Source organism: Marmota monax, unplaced genomic scaffold (assembly GCF_021218885.2).
Source record: "Marmota monax isolate L192 unplaced genomic scaffold, Marmota_monax_Labrador192_F-V1.1 WCK01_AAM20220418_F8-fsc00110, whole genome shotgun sequence".
Classification (NCBI taxonomy): Eukaryota; Metazoa; Chordata; class Mammalia; order Rodentia; family Sciuridae; genus Marmota; species Marmota monax.
Window position 1 is genome coordinate 2580373 of NW_026694633.1, and position 13521 is coordinate 2593893.

Sequence of the window (13521 nt, forward strand, 5' to 3'; positions counted from 1 at the left end):
TTATTAAGCAGCAATTCTATATCCAGATAAAAAAGAATGAAGTTGTACAGTCTACTATTTGTACATTCTGCTAAGGTATCTTTGAAAAATCCCACAATACTCTTGAGAAGGAGATTATTCATTTGCCTTATATCTTCTCTCTCACCAACATCAGCAGTGAGAGTTTTTTTTCCTCCTAATCTTCTTACTAAGTTGTCCATAAACAAATTCCAACTTTGGTAAGACAAAAACAAAAAAAAAAAAGAGTCCCAGTTTCAGATTCTAACTATCTACAGAACACACACGTGCGCGTGCACGCACACACACACACACACACACACACACACAAAACCACCACCAAAACCAGCAAACAAAAACAAGAAGGAAAATCATATAACACAAATGGTACATCCTATGAAGAAACAGGAAGAATTATCTTTTTAGAAGACACTACAGTTAACTATGGTTTCCTGCAGGACCAGTTGATATTTCAAATGGAGAAAAGCTGAATAAATTAATGTCTTATGAAATCAATAGAAATGCTCATACTCTGATTGTATTTATCTATTTGTTTATCTTTTGAAAAGCTGAGGACATAAAACGTAAGTACGTGCCTCTTTATTCCAGTAGGTGGCTCTAAAGCCCAATTGTTTATTTTTCTATAAAAAGACCAGAGCACCAAATTGTGCTAAATTTGAAAAACACCTCAATGAGGACTATTTTCTGCTTAGTTTCTTTCTTGTCAAAATGAATTAATTTTTTTTCATTCAATAGGAGTTTAACCATCTGAAGTTTGTTTATAGAAAATAAGGCCAAACACAAAGTGTTGCAATAAAGATTATAGTTTAAACTGAGTTTCTTTATATGTCCAAATATAGAATCAAGACTATCAGGAAAATTATTACTTGTTCTGTGCTGTTTCCATTAAAAAAAAATTAGTAAGTTTTCAGTTTGCATCTAAAGCCTAATCTTCACATTCTCCCTTCTTTGACACTGAGAGGAACAGTTCTGCTGAAAAAGTTACCCGATTAAAAAATAATAATAATCATAATGCATGAGTTTACTTTTTTCCCCCTAAACCTTCAGAGAAATACTTATAAGCACCCTGTTTCATTCTACAGTTGTATTTCCCTTTAGAAAACAATAGACTTCTCTCAACAGTTTGAATCACTTCTTTTTTTGGCATCTCTCACAGGTTTAACTTATTAGTTTCCTTTCCAACAACATGTTGACATTTGAATTGTGACATATTAGAACTTTTTGGTGGCTTCTCGGAAATAGTGAGGTTAAAGGGACAATACCCTGCAAGACAGTCAAACGGTGCAATTGTCTCTGTGGGGGAATGCTACTCAGCATGCCAGGTCATTTTAAGAAAGTATTATGATATCATTACTTCTTTGTAGTCCACTATTAATCATGTCTCTTTTAATTCCATTTTAGATTTACTCAATCCAATGTGAACAGTCCAAGGAACAAAAGAAAATGATGGATACATTGTAACTATATATTATAAAGACAATTCTCTTTGCAGGGACATAGATCACTACTGTAATTTCCCTTTAAGTGTCCAGATTGTCATGTGAAGAATATTGAGTGCATAAAAAATAAAAGACATGGAAGAGTGTTGATGTTGGCTTTATTTACTGGAGGTAAAAGGTGACATTCCAGGCCATGAAAGGCAAGGCAAAGCAGAAGTAGATTTTAACTTCAGGGTGTTCTTTTGGATTTTAAGTGAATTTTTATGGTGCTCATGAAACTGAGGTTTGAAAAGAACTGGCAAGCGCCAGACATAATGAGGGCAGATTCTGGGCATGCTTTCCCATATAGCAATAAGAATGTGCCTCGAAGTCCCATCTACCACACCCTTACGAATCTAGTCTTTTTCCGAAGGTGTTTTTGCCACTCACGATCTTCATTACCTTCCAGTCCTCAGGATCTTAGAGACATTTAAGTAAAATTATGTTTTTCTCCTCTAATTACAGTAGCCCACAAGCATCGTTCAAAAACTTGAAACGAGATGTCTAACATATAAATTTAATTTGCTTTCTAACAATGATAATGATAGTAACACATTAGCATTTGAGAAGCAAGAAGAGTCATTCAATCCAAAACAAAAATGACAATTTGTTGCATTGAAGCAATTACATGGGAAAATGATGGGCTATATCCCTGGAAGATGCAAACCTTTCAGAAAATATATCTGTGCTTCCATGTTTTAAAATATATCTTTCAGCAAATAAAAATACAACAAAGAACAGAAGCGATTTATGGAGATTTTCTCACAGATTTGTATGCTTATAAAAATACTTATAATGTCTTTCAAATCAGTGTATTCCCACAATCTCAGCTGTATTGTGGTCCTATGAATCATGGCAACTGAGTTACGGCGGAAGCAGAGACATTGCTAATAGAACGTCTCTGGTTTTTGTGTAGGAGAAAAATGGAAGGGAATCAATTACTCTGTTAAATTCCATAAAAGAGTTAACAGATCTCCCTCATCAGAGTTGTGTGGAAAAAGTTATCTAGATCCAAAATAAAAATATCCTGGATCTGAAATTTTCTGATGAATTCAACTCAAGTATATAAAGAGAGTCTCAAAATCTTAAACACTTAGAAAATGCTTTAATTGATAAAAAGAGTTGTTAAAACAAAAGCCAGTTTTTGATTATCTCTCAGAATGTTCCACTAGCAAGAAAAAAATCTCAATTATTGTAAATATAATGTAAAAGACTGAAAGAATGGGTCCTTTAGTAGGACATATAATTGTACATAAAGTATATATTTTTGGAAAGTCATGATAAATGTTTTAAATTGTGTTAACTCCTCCAGGATTTTCCACTTGGTAGCTGATACTAAAATCCAGAAACACAACATATTATGAACATGACCAAATTCTCCATATACTTGAAACCTTTGAAAGTTGAGATAGTCTTTTCATATTATCACATGAAAAATTTAAATTTTCCAATATCTTGCTGGAGTCTTTATTTGTCCAGGAAGATATTTGTCTCTTTGTAAGCATGGATATTATATTCAAATCTCTGTATGCCACAATTTTTAAAGATAAATATTTATAGTAAGTGTTTTAATAATAGATTATTTTTCACATTCTTTTATCTTTTCAAATTTGTTAAAAGAGCACACTAATAAAATTTCCAAATGTTTATTTTAAATTCTAAATAATTCAAGTTGAAAGTAATACTAAATCCCCAAATTATAAACTTTTATTATCAGTAAAATTCACAATTTAGGGCATAAATATAATATTATACATGAAGAGGGGAATTAAATGCTTAAAATATAATTATTATTCTTAATCTATCTTAATCAAACCCTGAAATCAGTTTCAAACACAAGAGAATATTCATTCAGTTAATACTAATAAAGTGGTAATTTGATTTAGCAAATGTTATGTTTCCAAAAGGTAAATTTTCATACAATTTTATTTATAAATATATATGTGCTTGAATTGGCATATATTTTATATGTGAAATATAAATGTGGCAAAGTATATATTTTTGAATATTTTTAATTCATATAAAATATTATCATTATTACATATGATATAAATGGCATATGATTAACTCTAATTATATGTATATTTAGCTTATATATAATTATACTTTGTTACATGAATCTTAAATATAATTGGAATTGGAATTAATTGAAATTAAATATATATCATTAAATATTAATTTTCTTTAATTATTTAAGTCCTTACAAAGAAAATGGAAAGTCTTAAGTATTATAGGAACTTTTAATAGACTTCCAGGCTAGTTTGGTTTTATATTGTCAAGGTTTGTGTTTAACCAAATCCTCCATCGAATTATGTTACTATATATATTTACAAATGGTAATAATATGAGCTCCTTTATTATCCTATAGAATAGAAATATCCAAAATCTGTCAGACCAGCCTTGCTGTCTAGTTTGCTATGTTTGAATCGATTTAAAGTATTATGTTTGTACTGCTGAGACAAAAGAAAAATTCAGCGTACAAGGGGGAAAACAAGAAAGAAAGAAAACATATCATTTACTTGTAAAGAGATGAACAAGGCTTCATTGTTATGAATCCCCATTTATTTTCCCTGGTCAAGCACTGGAAGTTTTATTTATGCTTAATAGACTGTATTTGGCATGTCTAAAAATGACAGAAGTGTGAATTATGAATGACCTTCAACCTATTCAGGAAGTTGTAATAATTGAAATAATAGAGAAATGTACTCCCTGCAAAATCGGTACTGAGAGACAACTTTTTCAGACTATTGCTGTCTTTTCACTTTGAAGTTGACAGTTGATTTCTTCCTCCTCCAGCTCCCAACATTTGGTCTCAATGTTTTATTTTGTATAGCTTCATTTGGTGTACCACTCACAAGACTAAGAAAAGATGACTGAAACTTTCCCATTTGGAAGGTAGATAGGAGGGGAAGCAGGTGACAGTTTACATGTCTGAATAAAGTCAACATTTGATATGAACACGTCTGTCAGTCTTGGTGCTGCAGAGAGGTTGCATGGGTCCAATGTGTGCCTATATTATGGCCTCAGGAAGCACCGTGTGGACCCCTGATTTACCCCTACAACTGTGGGAGAGCCCAATTCAGTACTGCAAAAGTGATATCAAGTTTGGGGTCTCTGGAGGAAGCAACCTATTCCAATTATATATTCTGAGCTTAATTTTACTAATAAGAGAAGAGTTTTTCAACAGATAGAAATTGATGACAGAACATAAATTTGTCCATTAAAACGTTAGTTTTATCATGACCAAGTTTAGCCAAAGCAAACAACCCTAAATTTCTCCAAAGGTACCCTGTATTTGCTTGCCTATAGGGTTACAATCTAAATTTTTTTTAAAGTATTAATTGAGAAAAATCAGGTACTGTCTTGTTAAATCTGTTTTCAAAATGGAAAACAAACGCACATGCTAGACCAAGACATTTTTGGAGAAGTTTTTTTCTTCTCTACCTCTTTAACTCTTTGATAATACTATGAAGATAAAGTCAAGCATAATTTACTGAATGAAACAAAATAGTGAATTAACTGTTGCTTTTAGTTTCTATAAAATGGACAAGTGATAAAGATCCATTTATATTATTACACCCAGAGCCCACAGAGTATCCAGCCTGGAAGTCTTGCAATTTGTCTCATAAGTAACTTCTAAGGATCTCTCTCTACAGAGCTCTCAGCCACCTGTCTTTAAAGTGGCCATCTTCTCTGAGTCTACAAAGACTCTCTGATGATCAACCCAAATGATTTCTCAACATTTGGTAAAAGTTCCATATTACATTATAAGAAAGATAAAGATCATCAGGGTTTTTTACTACAAAAATAGAGGGTTTTTTGTGTTCTTGACCAATATGTTCCCCCTCTTGATGGCTTGTGAACCATTCTGATGGCTACCTTTGGGGCATCATCCCAGATATAACTGGAGTCTACTATGTGTATGCTGTTTTGAGAACTACCTGAATGAAAGGCATATATGCAGGCAAACGCTAATTACTAAAAACACCCAAGAGTCCTTCAGGTCTTCTTTTTCAACTTATGTGTTCAGTGTATCTTAACATAAAATCCTAGTATGAATTCTATCAGTGTTGTATCCTGGGCATTTTTACATGAAGGAGGGAAGTGGTGCTGTTTGCTTTATCATGTAAATACCAAATAGCAAACTATGTCTGAGACAGTTTCATCTTCGGGCGAGGGAAGTAACTTATCAGCCATATGACATCCCCCAGAGTCAGCTTAGGCACTGTTCACAAAGCCAGTCTCTGGGTCTTGCCAGCTGGCATTCATCTTAAAACAGCAGAGCATAACTTTGGTATAAAAGTGGAACTCGACTTAAAAGCAAAGAAAATGCCCAAAGCCAATAATAATTTTAAGATCAAAAGGAGTCATGCAGAATGTGGCCAGAAATCCTTGTAAAGGAAGAGAAAATTAACAAATTACCTGACAGTAGAGGCAAACATTTTTAAAAAGTGGGAAGAGGCTAACAAATTACATTTTTGCTTTACACATAGCTGATTTACCTTGCTTATTTGCACAAACTGCATTAATTGAATGATGCAGGAAAGTGGATTTTTTTTCTTCAGTAACAAGCCAAAGAAAATAACTTTATAATTGAGCCCGTAATAAGCTTGTAGTAATAATACTGTTCTAGTGTCACACAGTCTGATAGAATCACTCACGTGGACCTAAGTAGAGTGAAAGCGGGTGTGCCAAATCAGCCATGATTGTCCTGGAAGCAGTTAAAACTTTATAAGGTAAAGCACAAATGAGAACAATGCCTGTTCCAACTGAAAACACTGTAGAGTCTTGCTGCCGTTCATTAACCACAAGGGAGCTGGCAGGATCCCCAAAGTGAATTCTGACTTTGTATTCTCCTAGGGGCACTCATTCTTCTAGATCTCATTTCTTCAAAATATATATCAGGCATTAGATAATCTCGTATCGACACATTTCTTTTTATTCAGAGCAAACAGCCAACATCTCTCATTCTACCTGCTAAATACCAGCTGTCAAGGGCCTGTTTAAAAATAAAAGGACTTATCACCTTGTGTAAATGACAAGATTAATAATGTCTTGGGTTTCTGAGAACTTTATTCCACTTGAAGACCATGTTAGGGCAGGTCAGGAGTTTGAATAAAATTGTGTTCCCTCCTACGATGCAGAATACATACATACATCTCTATAGAAAATATGACCCCAAAGCACACACCCAGATCATTCTGATTATCTTGAAAGGAAAGACAGGTCTTGTTTAAGTCTCAAAAGTCAACTTACATGAATTGTACCATAATGACCTCCCTGGTTATAACCAACATGTTTTCACCATAAGGAAGTATTAGAGTAAAACTGCTGTGTCCAGAGAACTCTTCCATAAGTACACAAATCTTGTGAACATATTCAAGGATGAGAACCAATTTTGTTAGAGGTGGCTAAGTCTCTGGGTAGCCTGTCTTTGATGTAGGTGAAGGATATAGAAACGTGGGCTTAAGAGGGAGGTTATCAAAGAACTAGTGAAGGACCAGGACAAATCTAAGGCAACATGCTACATCTCACAATCAAAATGGTCTGTCAAAGTAAGATACCCCCAAGACTTCAAAGAAAAGGATACAAAATATCCCAATTTAAACAACAACAAACTCAGTAAATAATTTAGATGTTTGTTGTACTTGACATAAAATACATGAGTGATTCTGGATGTAAACAAAACCTCTGAATCACTGATAAAACTTTTTCATGCATCATCTATATATTGGATCCCCTTGAGGACATAGTCTGGCAGAACTTTCCTCATGCAACTTTCTGCTTTTGCTCTTGCCCTGTTCTACCTTTCAGTGCCAGTTCTTGCTCCTGAAAGCAACTGAGAACAATTTCAGATTGGTTAAATGTGAAATTATTTAAGCATTGTCTACCTTCAAAAAAATTCCCAGCTAAACACTGAGCTTTGTAGCACTGTGCAGATACTTTAAGGCATCAGGGGGAAATAATTGGGAAATCAAGGATCAACAGCCTTGAGTGTTTTTAGTGGTTCTAGTATTTTATGACTTGACTAAGACTGTGGTCTCAATTTACTAGTGTCTTTGGTATGGCCTTCTTTATAAAGATAAACTACTATAGTTAATACAACACTTTGGGGGGGAATTCGGACATCAGTCAGAAACTGCAGTTACTTAGAAATTATGGTTCATCAGTGATGCCACTGCTTCCAGAATTTCTATCTCCAAAAACATCACCACAATAACTTCGAAAACATGAAATGAGAGATATCTAAAATCACAAAACTCGAGTCTTTCTAGGCAGCACTGTCAAGAAAGTAAACTGCCACAAAGCTCATTCTGGTCTGAAAAAAAAAAATCTGAAGTAAAATAACTCACAGAAATCTACTGGAAAATTTAAACCAAGGAAAATCACCTCAAATGGAATGATTGCAGAATGGTATTGGGGAAATGCTACTCAAATGGTCTTTGCTTTTATGTTTATGATATAAAACAGATTACATCCTTTATCAATTTGACTTAAAAACCAATACCTATATTGTTTCTAAGAACTTCTTCACTCCTAATAAATCATAAATGGATTTTATCTAGCATATAATTTTGACATCCCATTATTATCCATTTTATTAGCTTAGCAAGAATATTTTTTTTCTTTTATAGGGTTCTTCCACACCCTCCTCATTATAAAACTTATTCAAATTGATTAAAAGATCTTCAACATTAAAATTTTAAAAGCTATGTACCTTCATCAAGGTAAACATTATACATTCCTGTTTTGTTCTAGGTTATCTTTTTCCTTCTTTGTTAGATGATCTCATCATAACCATGACTGATTTGGAGTTGAAAGATTCATCTGAAATTCTTCCCTTTTAGAAGAGTCTAGGACTTTTACCTGTTGTGTTATTAAAATTCATTTCATTATCTTGAGCTCCTTCTAAGAATCAGAAGGAAGGGAAACATTTTTTTTTCATGATTTCTTATAAAGTGCTATATTTGCTTTTGTGTTGTACAGATGAGTTGACATTGTTAATGCTTAATAATTACTTCTGATCCAGGGTACCCCCCTCTATCTATCTGCATATTAAATAATATCTCCATGCTGGGATTGTTCTTTACATGATGAGTTGTGCTTATTCATTATTTGGCAGCTCCTATTCCTCATGGAAAAGACAGGAAAAAAAAAAAAACAGACCTAGAGAATACCTTTAGTCAGCTCTTTTATCATTGTACTTAGTCCAACATTCACATTTCAAAGCTGTCTAGGATTGCTCATCTTAATTGGCTTTTAGAAAATGCATATGAGCCTATAAATGAATATGCCTGTAATACATGCATGTACTACTTGGGTGCCTGTTCTCCTTTGTCTTGTCATCTGGGCTAAGTAGGATTGTATACATACATACCTACCACACAAATCTGACTTTTACCTCTGAATTTCCTCTCTTGTTGTTTATGGGTGAACTTACTTGACCATGCAGTATTAATTTTACAATTATGTTATTTGATATGCACTCTGTAACCAGCTTAGATTTCTGCCAGAATAATACAGAAGTTTAGAATAAGTGCTTAGAGAAATAATAGGTGCATGTTTAATACTGGCCTTCTATGGTTTTCCTGATTAACTGTTCCCCTGGTTCTTCAGTTCAAATAAGTAAACATGCTATTCATTAAAGTATGAAACCAGCATATATTCTTTGGAAAACAGAGCCATTTATAATGTGTAGTTGAAAAGTAACGATGGTAAAATTATAAATGCCTATTCTAATGAGCAACCTAATACATAGTTAGAAATAGCAAAACAGTTTTCCTTTTTAATGCAATCAAGATTCCCAATGACAAGAATATATTTATTATAGAAAATTAGACAAATAAATATTAAGTGAAAAAATGGCTACATGTGAGCTTGCATTGGCTACAAGTCTCATTCTTAAATCATCTTTTCACTAATTCTGTAAGTTTTATTTGTCTATGGAAACAGCTCCCATTGGCACTAAATGCAAATAAGAAATAATTATTATGATATAATAAGGTATCTTTTGAGGTCCCCCCATTCCTTTCTGAGGAAATATAACATAAACAACTTACAACAACTATCTATTTCCATCTACAAATAGCAGGTCCTCAAAAACTGTTTGTTGCTGGTGGTGACAGTAACTCATATGATGGGCTTGGGATATTTTTTTGCCCACAATCAATAGCTAATTTAATAATGTTTTCCTTTGTCAATAATGCCTCTTGTTTTCTTATGGCACAGGGAAAAAAAAACAATCGATTGGTTTATTATCTTTGATATATGTTGAGGATTTTAAAATGATTCTTATTTAAATCTAATTTTACAATTTACTACCTCTTATATAGTTTAGCCAGTAAAAATTATCTGGTAGCTGGTAAAATGCCAAAGAATAATCTCATAACGATGATTGAAAGAGAGTTTTAGACCATATGACGCTAGCTTTATTTAACAGCTTTCAATTGGAAACATCTAATTTAAACTTTTTCTTTTTCTTGGTGGCGATTTCATACTAGATTTGCCAGGCAACCATTTCAATATGAACTTAGAAACATATTTGATTTAGGTAACCATTGGGTTAAAAGAAATAATTAGTTATAACATAATTAAATTCTAACTTAATGGTGTGTATAAAACAAAAATTAAGAGGTTGGATTTTTTTGTTATTTTAGGTATTGTCATATTAAGTTATGAGATTTATCATCTAATTTTATTAAGTACAAAATATGTTTCATGATATTGTCATGATCTTTATTTCATATTTACTGTTACTGAAGTCACCCTCACTGCATGGTCCTACATAATCTCACAAAGCAAATTTCCTGCAGTGATATTTTAAAACTTTTCACATGTACAAACAAAAGAGAAGTTTGATTATTCTTAAAGTCCTCACTTATAACTAGGCAAATCAATACAAAATGCATAACCAGATAAGTCTGCACCAATATCATATCTCTACCTAATATTTTAAATAAAACTATATAACATTTCAAATACACCCCTTCTAATTTCTGCATAAATTCACAAAGTAGTCTTGATTAGCTCAATATTTTCTATGAATGTACCTACAATGATAGAAAAGGGAAAATGTAAAGAACACTAAGAAATAAATAAGTACTTAGTTTTTAAATCTTTCAGTCATACTAAAAAAAACTGGAGCACTTATGAAGGGGACTAGGACAAAGTGAATAAACTACTCAAAAAAATAAGTTGTACTGAAAGAAAGTCGTACTGAAAATGACTTTGTTCTGCATCTTACTTATATCTCTGCATTGCCTTTCACCATATCAACAAACAGGCCACAAGGGTCTACTGCAGCTCACTGTTATTTTTATTCTTCAGGCTTCACTGATACTTTAGTGCTCTCAAAGAAAGACAAGAAAATCTTTACAACATACCTGATCATTTATCTGGCATGCAACGAGGTTGTGCTGATCATAACAGCCAGCGAACCTGATGTACTTGAGCCAGCTTCCTACATCTGGTTGACTGGCATCTATGCAGAACTTCACATTGCAAAACTCATCTAAGATCTGGAAGGAGGAAGATGAGAACAATCAATTGCCATATTGATCTATTCATGAAAGTGATTAGCTGCTTAAAATATATCATTGAAATGTATATTCCTCCTTTGAATCCTTAAAACAAAAAAAGCCAGACAGCATACATATGAAAAAAAAAAAGAAGAGTAATAAGAAGTTATGTGGGAAATGACAGCATGCTGCTTTTTAAAAAAGGAATCAAGCAGTTTCAACTCAATACAAAAAAACTGATTAACTGGTTTCAAAACATTGCTTGTTTCTTTTATTGTGCATGAATGAGCGCTATTTACTTAATTTTATCCAATAAATTTTTACAAAAAATACCAAACAGCATATATTAATATTTCTAAAATAAGCAGGCAACATTTAGGTTTGAATAATTAAAGTCAATATTTTATGTTTAGATAGTCATCTAATGTAAGTGTGTAATTAATTTAAATTAATTCATTTTAAAACTTTAAATATTTAAATTATTAAATTCTTCTTCCTACTTCATACTTTGTCACCACAAAACAATTAAATCATGCTCTTCATTGAAGGAGATGATAAGATTTGTCTCATAAATGCATCTGACCAAACTAAATGAAAACAATCGATAGGTAAGCAGTTATGCAAAGTATGGCAACCTAAGGTTTTAGTTAACACATGTGTTTTACTAAACACATTTGTGTTTTAATATTATGTCCAGTAAGCAAAATAACAAAACTGGATGTGAATAAGTAAAAAATTACATTTAAGAATACTGTAAAAATTGCCATCATCATGTATGGTTGTGTATTGTTATTTTCATGAGACTTACATTTGGCCTATAGGAAAGATTAATATTACCTAGGATATTTATGAAACAAAAATCAAATTGGGAAACTTTCATTTTTAACCTTTTTCATACTTAAACCAAACTATTTTGGTTCACTAGCAATTGTGTCTTAAACATTAATATTGAAAGTTGCAGAGTTGTGGATCTCAGGGTGAATAGCTACAAAGGCTGCAAATGTCAACCAATTAAAGCAAACTTGAGGAAGTTTCCTATCAAGGACTAAACAACACAGTCTAGAACAAAAATCAATGAATTAAATAAGCCCTTACAGAACCCTGCTGCATCTATACCTACATAAAAGTTTCAACTAAACTCTAGACCAAAAGCAATTTTGCATGGAAGTCAGGTAATCATCCAATTGCAGATTCAAGTCATTAACTCACCATAAACTTCAAGAAGAACCCAGTGCTCAAAAGGGCTGTAGTCAAGGGGCACTATGAATAAGCCCTTGGCCATGGGGCAATTGAAGGGCAATAAGTAGTTCCACAATTTAAAAAAGAAAAATAGAGCCAGGAGATAAAGGCAGTAATTGCTAAATACACACACACACACACACACACACACACACATACACACACACAAATTTTTCAAGGACACTTCTTCACACTAACAACAACAACAAAAAAAAAGTCTGCACTTAAATCCCTTGTCTAGTGATAAGGACAAATTTTATACAATTTGGCACTTATAAAATTACAAACTTTAAGATGTTTCTTCAGCTCTGAAGACTGCATAACTCAAATGCAACTTGAGATTTCTCCCCTTCCCAGATGTTGAGAAGGCACATAAATATCAATACAATGTACATTGCAAAATAGTAAAGAGTTGGGGTTTTTGTTTTGTTTGTTAGATTGGTTGTTTGGTTTGGTTTCTGATTGGTCTTTTGTTGTTTGTTTGTTTTCTTGACTAGTAAAAAAAAAAAAAAGGCAGGTCTACTGACACACCAGAGAAATATTTAATAAAGGAAATAGGATGAAGCCAGTGAAATGCAACACCAGTCCCATTTCATATTTGCAGAAAGACGTGGAAAACTTGTTAATTTCAAAGTCAAGAAGCATCTATCCCCTTAGCTCTCAAGCATTCCCTTTTGCGGGGGCAGGGAGTTAAGTATTGCATATACTGCACATAAAAATTCTAGGTGTAATTTTATTCCGTGTTAACATTATTGCCATTGTGACTGTCAACAGCAAAGTTAATTTTTAAAAAGATTCATTTCCAAAGAATGTCTTTTTACATGATCTGTTACATGATTATTCAAAGATTTCACCAACATATTAACTTTCTTACTCTCAATATTCTTGCCCCAAGACAAAAACTTAACTTTCTCCAGAAACGTCCCCCACCCCACCCCAGGGGTGGGGGGGAATTATTCACTTTTGATTTGCTAGCAGAAGTACATTTGTCTCCCAAATGGCTTAATAGTCTCGGAAATTTCGAATAAAAAAAACAAGTAACAACACATCTTCCGTCATTTTATCTACTTACTACACTCCTGTGTTTTTAAAAGCTGTCAATCCCAAAAGATCGCGTTAAAATACAAACATATATACATATATATCCCATAGGTGAACCTTACAGAAAGGCCCTTTCAAAAAAAAAAAAAAAAAAAACCCAACTGCAAAAGGGGGGAAAAAATCCCCACAATCTAGCCAAAGGGTCCGAATGTGACTTTCTCGCAAAG

The 13521-nt window shown here is 33.0% G+C and overlaps 1 protein-coding gene across 14 annotated transcripts in view; it reads right to left on the reverse strand.

Moving 5' to 3' along the window:
• Positions 1-13521, reverse strand: part of Mecom (MDS1 and EVI1 complex locus) — a 546152-nt gene that overhangs the window by 48330 nt on the left and 484301 nt on the right. For 13 of the 14 annotated variants that reach the window (XM_046422896.2, XM_046422890.2, XM_046422893.2 and 10 more), the window contains one exon: positions 10880-11014. In XM_046422896.2, the coding sequence (XP_046278852.1) occupies positions 10880-11014 (135 nt within the window). Of the gene's footprint in view, positions 1-10879; positions 11015-12223; positions 13347-13521 lie in introns of those variants that run through there. The other variant, XM_046422897.2, reaches the window with a different exon arrangement.